The 17,433-nt window shown below is 45.5% G+C and overlaps 1 protein-coding gene across 1 annotated transcript in view; it reads left to right on the plus strand.

Annotated features, from left to right (window-relative positions):
* Nucleotides 1-2,685: 2,685 nt before the first annotated feature.
* NEGR1 (neuronal growth regulator 1) overlaps nt 2,686-17,433 on the plus strand; it is a 325,509-nt gene continuing 310,761 nt past the window's right edge. The window contains exon 1 of the mRNA XM_087730632.1: nt 2,686-3,037. Coding sequence (XP_087586758.1) covers nt 2,868-3,037 — 170 coding nt within the window. The 5' untranslated portion in view covers nt 2,686-2,867. The remainder of the gene's footprint in view (nt 3,038-17,433) is intronic.

The raw sequence follows: 17,433 nt of genomic DNA on the forward strand, positions 1-17,433 counted from the left end.
CTCCCAAATCACGTGTATTTGGAGATCTGATTGCAGGATCGCAGCTTAGAAGGCCAATGACTTGAAAAGGAGGCAAAGGTTTTGATGACAATACCTGAGACGTAGGGCATCCACTCCTGAATAAGACTGATGATGGCAAATGGGTGACTGGCCTGCAGTCCTGAGGCTGGGTGACAGGAGGCATTTTCTTCTGGGATGTTATTAAAGCATTACTTCAGTACTGCTCACTTCACTTCCAGCTTTATAGACAGCATGAGCCTATACAGCAGTATACTACAACAGTAGGCAGAAAAGCAATTTGATACATGAAGACTGGTAGAAGAAGAGTCCAATATACCTGAACACGTGAATGGGGAAGGTACCATCCTAGGATCCAAAACGCAGCCATGTTATATATTTGGCTGTAAGATATACCACTTGCATTCCAGTAATTCAACTGTCACTTAATGCATCAAAGAGGTTGTGGAGTCTCCATCTCTGGAGATATTCAAAAGCTGACTAGATATGGTGCTGGGCAACCCAGCTCTAGGTGTCCGTGTTTGAGCAGGGGGGTTGGACAAGATGACCTCTGGAGGTCCTTGCCAGCCTCACCACTGTGATTCTGGATAGTTATGCAGAAGACAGAAGATGGCTCTTGAAGTTGAGATGTTGCCACGGGTGAAATATCAGAGAAGAAATTAAGACCGAAACCACTGGGTTACTGAGGTTCCTCTGGAAACAAACATTCTGAGGATGCAGTATTTGGAGAACCGCTTTGACACTGCTGACAACAGAACTTGATGCATGATGGTAAAAATTATATCTGAGGGCTATGCAGACAGGACATTTACAGCTGTTTGGCATGTAATATTTTGTGGTTGCTGACTGCAAGAAGCATATGTGTCTGGAAAGGTCCTACAGGAGATTATTGTATATCTTTGAATGTGGGATAGTGACAGTGTGAGATGCAGAAGGGCTCCACCTGCTATAAGCAACTCCCCACTAGTGAAAGTAACTGAGGCTTACAGTTGGAGTCTGTTCTGTTGGCAAGCCCATTTCAAAATGCATGACATTGCCTCAGAAATATTCCTAACACTATTTTTGATACTAGATGTTCAGCTTCTGCTTGCAGGAAGTTCCTACTGTTGTGGTCCCCATGGATGGGTATTGCATACTATGGCAGTTGCATGTATGCAAGCAGAGAGTATGTCTCACCGCGGAGTTGTATTCAAAATTAAAAAGGCATTAGTGTATTATAGCAATTAATACTGACGGCAAGTCTTCCACATCCAAAATTTGTGAGCCAATCTCTCTCTCTCTCTTCCCCACTCTCTTTCCTTATCAAGGAAACTGTAGTATCACATGCTGCAGAAGTAGACAAAAAATTCCCTTTTGTGTACACTAGAATTTCTTCTGGCAGCTGGAAAGATCTAATGCAACAGGATGCACTAAAGAAGGGTAAAGCTTACAGGAGAAGGAATACAGGTTAATCAAAAGAGCAAGCATTGGAAGTATGATTATTAAAGATTTTTTACTTGGAACGTTCTACCCTAAAATCCTTCTGATGCAAATTGCGAGTAAGAAAAAAATGGTGCACCAGAAAAATACGTACTCTGTGGCAGCTGATGAAAGCGAAAGTACTGCAAGAAAATCAGTGCACGTTGTACCATGGGCTGGCAGCATGGGGTGGCAGAGCTGCTGTGAAGGAACAATTATAACATTGTATTGGCCAGATGTGTGTGAATTAGTGTGAGAACGTTTCAAAACTGTCCTTAATGTCATAGCAGCCATGCAATTCCTGTTACATAACAGTGCATTGCTTATGCAACTTCTCTCAAACTGAACTGATGGGAGGAGAGTAATTCCTGTAGGAGATGCAGCCTGATCCCAGAGAGGTGCAACCTCGTGTCCTGTGATGAACGGTTAGACTGCAAAGTGGGCGTTTGGGTAAACAAACCGAGCAAACAGAATTCCTCACTTAGTGGCATTTGTCAGAGGCTGACAATGTTTTGAGTGTGTGTTTAACACGCTGGGGAAGACCACAGGAGGAAAAAAGGCTGCTGATTTTTGTGTGTCTATAGGGAAATAACCTGTCAATGGTTTTTTGCTCCTTTTTTCCTGCTGTTGGTGAACATCTCTAGCTCTCCTGGCAGAATTTTAGGAAATGGAACTCCCCAAATATAGGGGTCACCAATCCTGTATTCCAGAAAGGACTGGATCGTTTCTTTGGAAATTTTAGCAGCACCTGAGGGAGGACGAAGCCTCACCGTGGAGCTGTTGGTGCAATTTCCAGCATTACTGCCTTAAAGCAATGTTTGACTTGCTGGCTTTTGGCAAAGTGGTAAATTTTTATTAAATCTTAAGGGGAGAGAGTGGTACCAAGGAGCAATTTCTGATGAGATGTGGCACACGAGTATGCTGTGAAAGCAGGCGCCGCTAGGCCTGCCCGGCCCGGCGGCCGGGCCGCGGTGCTGGGTGTCCCTGCGCACCCCGCGGGCAGCGGCGGGGTGGGGGGGGGAGTCTGCAAACCGGGATGCCGAGGGGCGGGACGGCGGAGGGAGCAGCCTGGGAGGGGGGGACCGGCCCCGCGGAGCGGCAGGGAGGGCGGCGCGCATCCCTCCGCCGCCGGGACGGTTGCCAGGGCGACGGCTGCGTGGCAACGGGCTGGCAGCGGGGGCCGCCCGCCGCCGCCGCCGAGCCGCCGCCGCGGCGCGCAGAGCGGGCGCGCTGCCCTCCTCGCTAGATGCTGCGGCGGCCGCCCGGGAGCAGCCACGCTCCGCGTTCGGCCACCGACCGCGGGCACCAGCCAAGGGCCGCCGCTACCGGGGACAGCGCTCGGCCGCCGCCGGGCCCAGGCTCAACGCGGAGCGAAGCGGCGCGGCGCGGAGATGGTGCCGCTGGTGCGGAGCGCCGGGGGCTCCCACCAGTGGCTGGCGATCGTGTTCCTCGGCCTTTGCTGTCTCCTGCCCCCCGGGCGACTCGCCGCTCCGGGTGGAGACTTCCCCGGGGCGGCTGTGGACAATCTGGTGGTCAGGAAGGGGGACACAGCGGTGCTTAGGTAGGAGGCGATCGCGGCCGCGATGGGGCGGGAGGGATTTGGGGGGGTAGGGGTGCACGGAGCGGAGCCGCCCGACCGGCCCCGCCGCTGCAGCATCCCCGAGAGCGGTCGGGGCTCCCGGCGGAGCCTGCGGGCTCCGCCGGGAGCCCCGACCGCTCTCGGGGATGCTGCAGCGGCCCGGCTCTCCCCGAGGAGTGCGGGGAAGTTGTCACCGAGAGCGCCCGGTGCCCGCATCCCCGGAGCTGGGGCGGCCGCCGGGCCGCTCGCCCGGTCCCCGGGCGTGCGGTGCTCGTGTCCCGCTGCCTGCTGGAAGTCGTTTCCCGGTTTTAACTCTACGTGTTTAGTAAAGCACAGTCTGTTGATAGAAGTTTTGAAATCGGCTGCTGGGGGAAATGATGCAGTTTTGGCTTCTGGCATCAGTTTCGGGCTCTGCAGTCCAAGCATTGCTGGCAGGGTATCGCTGGGCTGTAACACGGTGCTGAGGATTATGCTCTGTCAGAAGTATTTGTGTTGTTTTGTTGGTTTGTTTTTTTTAGGTTTTCATATTTTTCAACGATTAATGTGGAAAGCTAGCTTTACGCCATTAGGAGATTACATGCTTACTGTAGCTCTGTTATTGCTTCTCCTAATGAACCTTGCGCTCCCTATGCTTACAGTATCTCCTGTTCAGTCCAGTTGACTGGAGCAAAATTTGTTTACCAGTAGTCGTCCACCATACTTAATCTACTTGAATCCGTCTTTCTGATTTGAGTTCATTAATCCTCTGGCTTGATTTGATTATTTTTTCTCCTGATTCTAACTTTTTATTCATGCGTTGTACTTTTGTCGTGATATTTCTATAGTTCAAGAAAAATATGTTTTCTTGTTATCTGGAATATGATTGCAGTGGGCTGAACCTCCTTGCTTGTAATAAATGTCCAATTTAATTGGCAGTAGTTTTAAGCTATGAAGTATCTGGCTGTATTATTTTTTGTTGGGGTGTAACTCACTTAGGTCTCTAGATTACAAAGTATTTTAGCCGTATACATTTTTAATGATCCTATAATCTGCTGTAAAATACTGCATGAGGTATTTTCAGTAGGAATTTGGAATCGTTTTATAGCAAGTCAGTCTGCTTCTGGTGTAGTAGCTACTAAAAATACAGTAGATGTCTATGTAGGGCAGCTGACAAGTATTTTTTATGTATACCTTGATTATACTCTGTATTTTGAGATGTCTTAAAGTCCTCATGCTTTCTGTCTGCAGAACTAGAGAATCAAAGGAAATTTTTTAAAAGTCTCTTTTATTTGTACTGTTTCAGATTTAAAGGTTGCAGAAAAGGTAACTTGGTGAGTTGGCGGTAGTTAAGACAGGTACTCAGCCAGTACTAAATGTTATTAGGACATGAACATATACGTATTTAGACCTACCTTATTAAAAAATTGTGGAATTACTCTTAAGGTTACCTCTTTGTGGGTTTCAGTTGGAACACGTTCAGTTTTCTAGGCCTAAGACTGTGTTTGAAACTCAGTGTCTGTGCAGCTGGATAGGGTTACATAAATGAAATTAGAGCTTTAAGATTAAAACATTACTTTTGTCTCACAAGGGAGGAGAGTATCAGTTTTGTAAAGAGATTCTGCTAAAGGAAACACAAACATCACTACTGAACTCTGGAATAAAGCAATTAGATGGTGAAATAACGTGCGTTACATCTGTTTTCACTCTTGCTCTATGATTAACTTCTTTCATTTCATATGCCTTTTGTAGGCTTTCCTTCAAATCAGTTTATTTTGTTTTCAGCTGCTATTACAACTTGAAAGGTGAAATGTAGGATCGCTATAAGAGAAAACACTTTCAAAAGAGTATTCAGAAGACAAATAGAGCTGTTTATCTTGAGTCTCTTGCTGCACATCGTCACTGCTCCTCCTGAATTTTTCTTCACTGGATATTTGTAACATAAATATATTTCAATATACATTAAAATAATTGCTATTAATACCCTAAGTATTGGAAGCTGGCTATTTATTTAAATACAAATTCCAGTGGGCTGGATAAAGCAATTTCAGGGTTAGAAAAGGAGTTTTTCCTTCCAGCTCCGTAGCTGTCTGAATTTAGCTGTTCTCAGTTACTGTACATTGCAGCATCCAAAGTTGGCTGTGCGCTGTAGTTCCCAGCCTCTTACGGCAAGATGGCCATCAGCTCCCTTCTGCTGGCACGTGTTGATTCACCTCTCAGCACCAGGCTTCTCCAATTTTATCTGTTCTCCGGCAACGAGGGCTTCAAAAGTTACCTCCTTACTTTGTTACAAAGACAGGACTGTGCCTAAAGCATCTAGTATCCTTTTTTTTAATAATTAATGCTAGAACATGCGAGTAATTTGCATGGCTTTGAGTCAGCATTTTCTTGGCTGCAAGAAGATTAGGGTGATTTATGTGATGCTCGTTTAGGTGGAGGCATCCCCTATTGAGAAGGCGTTGCAGGCGCTGCAGGAGCGCTCGTTCGGCACACACCCTGTGCCGGCTCCCAGGCCTGTGGTGCTGTTTCTCAGGGCTTTTACTCAGCTGTGCAGCTTAATTACGTATTGACCCACGTTTTGAGGTCTGCAAGGAGTGTGAATAAATGGGGTTACCTGCATTGACCTGAGGATAAACTTTTCCTTGTGAGTCTTGTTTTAAGCTAAAATATTAAGGAAGAAAGCACGTGGCCTATTTCAATGAATAAGGTGGCAGAGTGACCGAGCCAAGTTCCAGTCTCAGTTCTCACATTAAGTTTTCATTGTCTTTACTAAAGATGAGGAATAAAGCCTCCTTTAACTGTTGAGGTTTTCCAGTAAAAGCCTCTAAGTGTTAACACAAAGTAAAATAAGTAGTACAGCTCCCTCATCTTAAAATAGTTAATTCATGTGAAAGTAATTAATCAATTTAGCATCAAACACATGCAGCGTTTTTCTCGTGCTGTAGAAGCAAAGCTGCAAGCATCGCTCCCTGCCTGGTACTCTTGCTCAGCCAGGCCCCCCCACTGCCCCTCGCCCTCACTGCACACCGTGGGGTGGGCGCAATCCCTGCCCTCGCTGCCTGGTCCATGGCGGGGCTGGGCCGGGCCATGCTTCACGGGTGCCCAGGCAGCACTGGGATGCTTGTGGTTCTCTCATGGCCTCCCTGGCCAGTGCTCCGCAGCGCTGGCAAAAGGCATGGTACCCTGCACTTTTCACCTCCAGATGGACTGGCCAAATAGACAGTTTGCCAAGAATGTCACTTAGCACCTGTTTTGGTACAGAAAACAGCAATTAATTTTTAAAGAAAATCTCTCATTAGCCAAGGTGTTCTTTCTGATGATGAGTTATTTCTGTAGTCTCAATAATTAAAACCTGGTACCTTTCTTTTGTTTTAAATCAGTGATCGATCCATGCAGTCCCAACACTATTTGTGTCACTGTTTGTTGCAGTTATAAGAAATTATATCAGTAATGCAGTTGGTTTGTATGGCAAAATAATTTTGGGAAGCCACTTCTTTTCAGTAGTATAATTCTCTCCTGCATCTTTTCTATATTCTTCCCAAGCAACCAGTTAAGATTTAATGAGAACACACGAAGAAGGAGAGAGCAAGTTATAAAAACATTATTTTATCAAAAGAATAAATTGCTGCATTGTAAACTGCTAGAAATACAGGAAACAGTCTGTATTTTCAGAACTGGATTTCTCTAGTGACCCTTTTCAAGACCTCCTATAAGGAGAGGGATCACAGTGTGTTTGCAGTATATCCGTAACACTGACAGCAGAAATGGCAATTTTGGAACAGGAGCATTTTAAGAGAGGTGACAAATGCAGAGCAATTTGCTCGGAGCAGGCACGGGTAACCTGTTTCTTTTCCCTCACTGCCCCATAAGCAGTGCTTGTGCTTGAGGGCTGGATGCTCAGAGAGTATGAAGGCCACCTCTGCCTGGGTGAGGGCTGCTCCATCCCCTTCCCGCTGGCCATGCGTGGGGTGACGCCGGGAGGGCAGCCGGAGAGCTCACCACTGGGACTGCAGCAAGAGGCGTTTCTGCTTCCAGAAGAAATAGAAGAGAATTTCTCTCTGACTTTCTGTGCCGATGCTTATCTACGTTATGGCTGATTTGTGTGTGTGGCCCTCTTGGCTTTATATATCCCAGAAAAGAGGTATATGCTTCTTAACAGTTCCTACATACCTCATCTGCAGTTTGTAAACAAAATCCCATTAGATATCTAAATGTACAAACCTGAAAATGATCAAAATGGCTTTCTCTAGCAAGCAAAATTTTTTATCCTGCATTTTATTTTTCTTAAAGCACATGGATAATAAAGGCTAGTTTACCGGATAGTACTTTTACATGGTGTAATCACAGTAAATTAAATTTTAGAAGTTGACACATTTTTAAAAAAAGCAAAAGATTTTTTTACCACTATGTGATTATAGAGTAATTTATGAAATATATGCTCTGCAATGTGTAAAATAACGTGAATTCTTCACTGCAAAGGGTTAAACATTGAGCTGGGATCTATTGGATTGAGATTCCCAAAGGCTGCCAGTGAAGAGTAGGAGCGGTGGAAGCTGTAAAGCAGATAACTGTGTCTGGTTATGATTACAGAGTGGACGTCAGTTCTTGTCAAACCTGGCTGGGAAAACCAGGGATCAGTTCTAGGCCAGCCTTGTTAACAGGTAGATTGAACTTCATACATGTGTTTTTGAACACAGTAGTCTCCTTTGGCCATCCCGTGTGAATTTTATTTGAGGTTTAGGGCAGCCAACAGTCATCTGAGAAGGGTGATTATAGGAGAAGATTTTTTTTTTTTGGTCATAGGTCAGGAGGTTTGGGGTTTTTTTGTTTGTTTTCTAAATTTGAAATTCTTTGCATGTACCCTGGCTGCTTCTCTTTCCACCTCAGAGAGTTTCAGGTCTATGTTGTGCACACTCATGCTCTCCCTTGCCTTGGAGTCTTGAGGTAGTCATCAAACACTTCATATGAACCAACAGGTAACACAGGACAGGCTGTGCTAAGCAGCTGCAGATGAACACTGTCTGGGAGCATGTTTTACTGGTATGTTTTTACTGGTATTAAAAGGTTTGGGCACATGGTAGACAGCTGATCCAAAACTATACATCTCTTTCAGTGGCTGCTTTTAGAGTTACTCAGCTGCTTCTTTTCCATAAGTCTTTCCGCTAGTGGAAGAAGTTGTCATCTGGGAAATGGGAAGAGCAGGTCCTGGCATCCTCCGTGTCTCAGTGTCCTTGTCTGGGAGAGCTGCTGCCCTGAATGCAGCAAGCCTGACTTCTGCCTCCCCTGAGAGGTACCGAGCTTTTTGACCGTGACACCCCCCGGGGTGGCACAGGAGGCACGCAAGGCAGTGTGTCGGAGAAATGCTGTTCCTTGGGCGGCACTGATGACTCAGTGCTTCACTGTGGCTCCCTCAAGCTTTGCAGAGATCACAATTCTCACCGTGTATTGAAAATGACTTTCCCAGCTGCGTTTCGTCTTCTCCACTCATACTGGAAAATAGAATGCTCCTTGTTCTCTACCACGGCTCTCCTCTGATGAACATTGATGGTTCAGGGGAGACATGTCCACCTAACATTATTTTTCTAAACTAGGTCCCCTTAGGGGTACCAAATGCAGGATCTCTGAAATGACAGTCTGTTATGGGGATGAACTCCGTTTTGGCAGGAGAAGTTTGGCAGCAGCAGCCAAACCCACATCTTATGCTTCTCTGGCTTTTAAAACATTCTGATTTTCAGATCAGACTTCCCCTTTCCCAATACAGCACGTCAGGGCCTTATCATGGGCGCAGGGGAGTCCTGGCCAAACGAAACCTTGCTGGGACAATTTCCAGTTCTTGCTTCTGCTTCCCCTGACTCCAGGAGCTCAAGAATGCAACTACAGCATTATGGTCATCATCATGGATTTTGTTTTGTGGGGGCTCCTTGCAAACACTTCTCGTGCTATGAAATTCCATGGACCCCCAGATCAATGGTCCTGAGGAACATCCAGCTGCTCTGGTTGAAATCACCGAAGGTGTCTGTGTGGCTTGAACACTTGTGTCAAGCAGGTCAAGCAGACTTCGACCCTGAAGCTGTTCAGGTCCTCAGGGGCATGTAGGTGCCTAATTCATATTTAAATTGCTGAGGGGGGCTAGTGACTTTTGGGGATTGGGACTTACTTGCTGATTTTGCCTTTTCTTCCAAGAAGAGCTGCCCTTTATAGCCAAGAGTCTTTGCCAAAGGAGCAACAGTGGTCATGGAAAGCCAGTTCTGCCAAAAGTTCTCTGTCTGTAGTCATTTGTATTACTGAGAATTGGGCATTTGGAATGAAAGTTTTGCAGTATGAGTAGCAGGTGAATATCAAGTGTATATAGCATATTTAAATTTTAAGATACTATGTATATTCTAGCATTACAGTCCCTCTGATGCATGTCCACATGCCAGTGTTGGATACAGTTGTGTGCACCCAGGTATAAATGCAGATGTGTTTATGGAGGGATGGATGGTGTAATAAATATAAAAAAAATATTCTTTCCTTTATGAGTTTAAAAGGTACATTTCTTCACTTCCATACTCTTTTGGTATTCTTGTGCAGTTCACGATCATAAATTATTTGGCTATGTGAAGCTTTGTTCCTATCTCTCTGAAATGTGACTGTGGTACATGTAGACTTATGTGCACACCTCCCCATAAAATTAAGCTGTTGTTTGGGTAAGACTTTCACGTTTCAAATCCCTGCCAATTATTAAACAAGCACATTATGGTGCTTGCTTCTTGTCTGTGCAGTAATAATAAATAAATTCAGAGTAAATTAAAATAATTTATCATTTTAAACAAGTGCGAATGTTTCAGATGTTATGCAGAGGAACTAACAAAACAAGGAATCAGTAAGGAATGAAAAACAGAATTTGTTCCAAAGGGCTGTTCTGTTGAGGAAAAAACAGAGACTTAAATTACTTTCTTCTTGTCATCTTGCATAAGAGTTGACTGTAGCCGATATCCCAGGGAAACAAGTCTCGGGGGTTCAGGCTGACTCGTTTCACAGGCCAATCAGTGACATGCAGAACTGCTTACCACTGTCTCTCCTGGCAGAAATTTGACCCAACGCTGTGCTTGGAAACTAAAATCTGTGCTGCAGCGGGCTCAAGGTATCAATTTGGAGACATTTCAGCTCTTTTTGAGACTTGCGGAGATGGATGCGTACAGTGAAGCTTGCACTTCTCTGATGAAGGCAGGCAGGTCCTAGATGTAGACTGGCGTGTCCTGGCTTGGGCAGGCAGGGTTGGGGAGCACTGACGCACTGGCAGGCTATTGACCACATTGTTCCTTCTCCCTGGCATGGCTTTGGCCCATGCCTACTGCCAGTGCTACACACGTACTATAGTATTTTAATATCACGGGCCATCCTTTCAAAGGAACCTCTCTTGCATCCCTCCATAATGTGGCTGTTGCTCTTTGTGGTAAGGGAACGAGAAGGAATAGGTGATGCACGGCATCCTCCCTGCTGCTCTGGCCACTGAGTGAGCCACTGCCCCGCCACTGGCAGCCACCCCTTTCAGATACCCCTGGTACAGGATGAGGAGCAGCGTGGCCTGAGAATAAACATTTTTTTCAGAACTAGAGGGGTTCAAGCCAGCAGCTGAGTGAAAGCAAGAGCAGGTTAATCTGGCTGGCCACAGCTCTGAATAAATTCAGTGAGATTTTGCAGGTGACAGCAGTGGCAATGGACTCACCTGCAATGAGGTAACACTGCACTAATCGATCAGATTAATTGATTGTATCCATCCACAGGCCTCTGGTACCAGAGCTGCCAGCTCCTTTACCTTGCTTCATCTGCGAGTCAAAGTGATCTGCAAAGATAAGGTTGAAAAACAAACTTTTGTCTTCCTACGAGAATGCTGTTCCTCATGAGCAACATGGGGACAAATGTTTGTTAAATACCCCTCTGCTAAGGTACTGCATGTTGGCAGAGGTAGGGGGTTCAGAGTCCTTTTCAGCTCTGGCTCTCTTTCAGCCTTTGGGCAGAGATGATCAGTACAAAATCCACATACTTGCCAGGAAAGAAAGGTCCTGCTTAGAAGCACAGGAAGGAACTCCTCAAATTTGCAAAATTTCCATTTCCCCCAACTCAACCCAGATGTCAGTTCAAGGTTGATGCTAACTGGGTGATGTACTTAATGAAGTTTGTAGTCGTTGGGGCAGTGCCTCCTCTGCCTCTTGTCAGTAGTTGTGCTTCCACCATGCTGTTAGCATGGGGCAGCCACCCCAAGCCCTCACCGCTGAGCCAGCTCTGGAGCAGAGATGTGTAGTGAGGCCAGGGTGACCCTTCGCTGGGCCTGAATAGCTCTGCTGGGCTGCTTGGTATGGGTGTGCCATTGCACCCTGCGTTGCTGGGCTGCTCGGTATGGGTGTGCCGTTGCACCCTGCATTGCTGGGTTGCTCAGTGCCATTGCATAGGGTGCGTTGCTGGGTAGCTGGGCGCTCACCCCTGTATGCAGCATGGCAGAGTATGGCCTGAGCAGACCCTCGCTCTTGGAGCTGGCTGAGTTTGCAGTGCTCTGGTGTTCTGCACAGGCGTAACAAATCCCACTCATCTGTATCCTACCGCATCAGAAACCATTGAGCTATCTTCTTTTTATTTTTTTAAAATATTTTTTAAACTCAGCAGAAAAAATATTTCTTCCTATGACTGGATGCACAGTTTTTTCCCAGCGTTACAGTTGTCGGAGACCCCAGAGCAGGCTGGATTCGTTAGTGCACCTGCATTTGCGTGTAGACAGATAGGTAAAATAGGCCCAATAAAATGTCCAGCCGTGGCAGTAGTGTTTCTTGGAACTCTTTCTGTAGTACTTCCCATATAGATAACAGCACATGGAGCCAGTAGGTGTCTGCAGGAGCTCTAGCTGTAGCTCTGGTTTTGTACGGTGTTTTGTACGCTGGTTTTCTACTTATAACGCTGGTAGAGATTTGGTGGTGACTTACACACAAGAATGGCCCACCAGTGAGTTCAACTCAAGTTGTGATTTTTATACCTGCAAAACTGTTAAAAAATATAAGATGAAGTAGAACATGCTCCGTTTTATAACAGAAAAACAGTCAATCTATTTTAAAAGATTTTCCCTTGGCAACAACAGACAATCTGGTGGTCAGACAGCCAAACAGCTATCATTAGTCATGCATAATTAAAACAAAGAGAGAATCCAACTGTTAGCAGTAACAGTTTTGTCTTGGAAAAAGTCTCATTAGCATACAATACTTCTTGCAGAGATCTGCAGTAATTTTTCTAATGCAAATGTCAGTGTAAATGAAGGAAATTCTATATATTTATGTATATATGCTGTATTTTTTTCTGTACTTATGTAAATATACAGGAATACGATAACTGTCCAGTTTAGTATAGCATCTGTGATATGCCTGCTAAATTTTCATGATGTAATTCTGTCAAAAGTAGGCAGGAACCTTATTCCCTCTACAAAACATAGGCATACATAATTTACTGTACAGTTGTATGCCTTTGATATTTCACTGGGTTCATGTTAAAAATGTTTTTAAACTGAATATAATTCACTATCATAAACGAGCACTTGAGACTGAAGTCCTCCCTTTCTCACCACTTGATTTTCACTTGACGCGAATGCTTCTGTTAAATTTATTCCAGATATGAAGAAGATGATGCAGACCTCTGCCCTTTATTTCCTTTGAAAGGACTGACTGACAGGTTTTTTGTGTGGCACTGCACAGCTGTTCAGGCTTGCTTTACATGCCATTAGGTATGGAGGAGATATGTTTCTTTAGAGCATGGTTGCAATAAGCAGCTCCAGGGCTACTGGCGTCAGTGGCATGATGCTGCTGTCAGCAGAGAGCCGAGAGGCACTGGGATGTTCGCAGGCAGGTTAGCAATAGGAACTGGTGGGAAGCAGGACCAGGTAAGAGTTATAAATAACCAGTTAAAGAAGAAAACAAGGCTTTGAAACCACACTCCCATTTCTTACTGATTGGAGAGGGGAGCATCTGTAAACTACAGGCCTAGAGGCGCGCTGTAGCTTTGCTACCGACTACAGATGTAGTGTACTTAATTAAGCAAGAATGACATGGAGGACAGTTCTCTCCAAGAAAGCATAATTGAAGAAGAGAAGGAGAAGTTTCAAACGAAGTTCTGGTTGATTTGGTGTGGTTAAGGTGTATGTGATTATGCAAAAATAAATAGCAGTTACATCCTGCCTCGCCCCAGCAGCAAACAGCTTCCAGTTCCTCCAGGAGGCTGGGCTGGGTGCCTGCAGAAGGACCTGCCCTAACCTGCCATGCAGATGAGCCCTTGCTGGGTATCCAGGAGCATGCAAAGGACAGTAGGAAGCTGGTGATTCAGTGTATTTATTCTGTTACATTTCTGATATGTGGTGAAAAAAGGTGCTTTATCCATCCATCCATCCATCCATCCATCCATCCATCCATCCATCCATCCATCCGCCTAGTAGCTATTGACTTACAGGAAAATCATTACTTTTTCTTCAGCACAGTAGTTGAATTTCTGACTAAAATAATATATATAGGCACATGTATGTATTTTTTTATAGACTTAATGCCGTTTTTTTTATATATATGAAAGCTGTTCATTTTATGTAGAAGTTGTAGAAGAACGTTTAAAATAGAACAGACTCCTTACTCCAGTGCACTGGCATGCCTCCTCAGTGGTACCTTTGGTGCCTGCTCTGGAAAGGTGCTTCCTTCGGGTATGGTTGTGGCTGCACACTGCGTGTGGGAAAGTGATGCTCCTAGCAGCTACAGATAGCTCCAGCAGCCTCTGGGTGATGGTGAGGGCAGATGCCATGTGAAAACAGGAAAGTGTTGCAGAAGAAATTGTTTTGTGCTGCTGTGGAACAAAAAGTTTGCTGGAGTAAATGAAGCAGTATTTTTCTAAACCATTTTTTTCCCTTTTTCCCCCTCTCTTTCTGCTTGGCCATGCTGGTTGCCTAGAACTTTCTCTTCCACCTGTCTTTCTACTCTGTTGTAAAACAATGGTCCATGTGCCAGTAGGCTTTGTGTGTGGAAGAATAAAGTTCACTGGGACAGCTAAGCATATTTAAAGTCTGAAGCAGGTAGTCCACTACAACCCTTCTGTGAAAACTCTAATAATTTTTTAGCAGGTTTTAATAAGCTACCAGCTTACGTGCTGAAATATCTATGAAGAGATTTTACTTCCATTTTACTAGCTCTGGGTTTTAATAACACTGGTGGAAGTTTGCAGGGACAACATGTTAGAGTGCTTCATTCACTCAGGATTGGGAGCACAGGAACAAACAGCGCATGCTTGTTCTCTGCAATTTTTGGTTTGTTTTAATTCAGGAAGGTTTACTCTGTTCTTTCAAAGTTGTCCTGGTTTCAGCTGGGATAGAGTTAATTTTCTTCCTAGTAGCTGGTATAGTGCTGTGTTTTGGATTTAGGATGAGAATAATGTTGATAACACCCTGATGTTTTAGTTGTTGCTAAATAGTGCTTACACCAGTCAGGGACTTTTCAGCTTCCCGTGCTCTGCCAGGTGCACAAGAAGCTGGGAGGGGACACAGCCGGGACAGCTGACCCAGACTTCCTTTTCGCAACAAATTATTATTATTATTGTTGTTGTTGTTATTTTATTTCAATTCTTAAAATGTTCTTATCTCAACCCACGAGTTTTCTTACTTTTGCCTTTCTGATTCTCTTCCCCATCCCACCGGGAGGGAGAGGATAAGCAAGGGCTGTGTGGTGCTTAGTTGCTGGCTGGGGTTAAACCACGACAAAAGAAAGAGACCTGGTAGCAGCAGAAGCGCTCTCAGGAACAGTGCGTCAGCCCAAAGGGTAATTGCTCCAACACAGGCGTCCCACTGCTTCACCATTTGCAGCACATGTGCTCATCTGAACTTGGAGCAGCTCCTTCAAGGAGCCAGAAGGAGAGCAACAGCCTTCAAAAACAGTGCAGAGGTTTTCTAACTCTTGGGCGGGTTCTGACCAGGGCAGGCGGGTACCACTGCTTGTGTATGCGGCAGGAGCGTGGGTGACTGGGTGGGCACAGGGTGAAGTGTCTGTCCCCAGGGGGCTGCCCAGTGTTGGCGTTTGCAGAGCAAAGGCTGGCATTGCTGCGGGGTGGTGCCTAAGCACCAAAATGCTGCCCTGGGCACTTGCCTCCTCCGACCATTTAGCATGTGTGCTCAAATTTTAGCCTGGACTCTAAATGTTCATCAGAGGTGTAGTGACTGTGCACATTGCATGGGAGTCACAAAGCGGTCTGGGATGTTCAACTGGGCAGCTCTGGTCTCCGCATATTCTGGCATTTCTTCATGGTCCCTTGTTAGTCTGGAAAGCTCTTCATAGCTATGAATTATCAGCTGGTGGGCACTCTGCCACTGGAAGGTGAAAGCCTGTGTAAAATGTGTAGTGTGTGATAATGAGATGAGGCAGCAGCCAGCAGGCAGTGCTGCTGGGAGCAGGGTGCGAGGGGCTGGCTGGGACGCAGCCTTCAGGGCAAAACAGCACTTCCGTGGGCTGGCTTCCTGATACTGAAATGCCAGTTTACTAGTTTATAATTATCAGAAAGAAGTTTAATGGGGAAGGGTGTAACTGAACGCATTATGTTTGCCTGTTCTTTGTGACTGTGATGCTACCCACTAGAAATGTTCAACTTGACACAGGAGCTGCAGACATAACCTTATGTCCTGGTTTTGGCTTAGATAGAGTTAATTTTCTTCCTAGTAGCTGGTATAGTGCTGTGTTTTGAATTTAGCATGAGAATAATGTTGATAACACACTGGTGTTTTAGTTGTTGCTGAGCAGTGCTTACACTAAGTCAAGGACTTTTCAGCTTCTCATACTGCCCTTCCAGCAAGGATGCTGGAGGTGCACAAGAAGCTGGGAGGGGACACAGCCAGGACAGCTGACCCAAACTGGCCAATGGGATATTCCATACCATATGACATCATGCTGAACAAAAAAACTGAGGAGGTTGGCCAGGGGGGCGGGGGCCACTGCTTGGGAACTGGCTGGGCATCGGTCAGCAGGTGGTGAGCAATTGCATTGTGCATCACTCGTTTTGTATATTCTTTTATCATTATTATTATTATTATTATATTCCTTCCTTTTCTGTTCTATTAAATTGTCTTTATCTCAATCCACGAGTTTTATCTTTTTTCCGATTCTCTTCCCCATCACACTGGGGGGGAGTGAGTGAATGGCTGTGTGGTGTTCAGCCGCCTGCTGGGTTAAACCACGACACCTTAGCTTTCAGTAAATTGTGGTGTCACTTAATTTTAAAATAGAGCTACAAATGCATGATGGAAAAATGAAAATGTTAAATATTGAAGCCAATACTTTTGGTAAGTGGTACATTGCAGTCTTGGAATAAACCCATTTTATGTTTGTGACACAGTTCAAAATAAAGTGTATATTATTACTGATGTAATTTAATATCAGATCAGATTCTCTGTATCATGTGTTATAGAAGCTCCCATAATTGGTGGTGGGTCTGAGAGCTGGGGAGGATGCCTGTGTGTGTCCAGAGAGAGAGGTCGGTGCTAAAAGCAGTACTGTACTTGATAACGAATCGAAATTGTCACCATGGCTGTGTACTGCATTTTGGAACCACGGTATTTGCCTCAGCCCCTTCCCAGTGGAGGACAGGGATGGTTAATGCTTCCACAGTTGCTTCTTCTGCTTTTCTAGCCTTGGACCGCCAACATCGAGACTCTTCTGAGAGACCATGTGATGCATCTCTGGGTCCCTGATGCATTGCCCAGCCGGTGTCCTGGCTCAGTGTCCTTTACATCAGTGGTACCTGGCTCGTGAAATGGGCTCACAGGTTCTCTGGTGAGGCTTCAGAAAGGTATAGGTGAAGTAGACAGTGAAGTCCAAATTAATGGGCCATACTGCACTGAAGACTCAGCAAGATGTGGAACTGCTAATTTTCTCCAAATTGGCTGAATAAAGGTCAAGAACTTCTTCCTGCCAGCAGGAGAGAGAAGGAGAATAACTCCTATGCCATGACCCATGGGAGCGTGAAGGAGAATGGCAGAGGTTTGGGTGCCTTGGAGGAAGAGTGAAAAGATGGATAATTTTCCATACAGACTTTCTGCCAGTTCCAGGAAACCCAGAATGGAAGTGAAGGCGGCAGAAGTCAGCGGTTGCACCAAGCTGTTGGGTTATCCACTGTGAGGGGACAGCAGCTTGCAGGGCTCTGATCTGTTTGGACTACAGGGTGCGTGTGGAAGCATTGGCTTCTGCCAATGTGATGTTCACCCAACGACCTCTGCAAGAGCTGGAACAGCCTTTTGGTACCCCATGCTTGGTGGTGAGACTGGCGCTTTGATACTGAGAGGAAAATGTGGAGTTTAACCAAAGATAAACATTTAAGTAACACAGCTTGCAAAGAGTTTGTTGGGTTTTGTTGTTTGTTTT

Source organism: Nipponia nippon, unplaced genomic scaffold, assembly GCF_047370975.1.
Source record: "Nipponia nippon isolate SJK-2023a ecotype South Korea unplaced genomic scaffold, ASM4737097v1 scaffold_5, whole genome shotgun sequence".
Lineage (NCBI taxonomy): Eukaryota > Metazoa > Chordata > Aves > Pelecaniformes > Threskiornithidae > Nipponia > Nipponia nippon.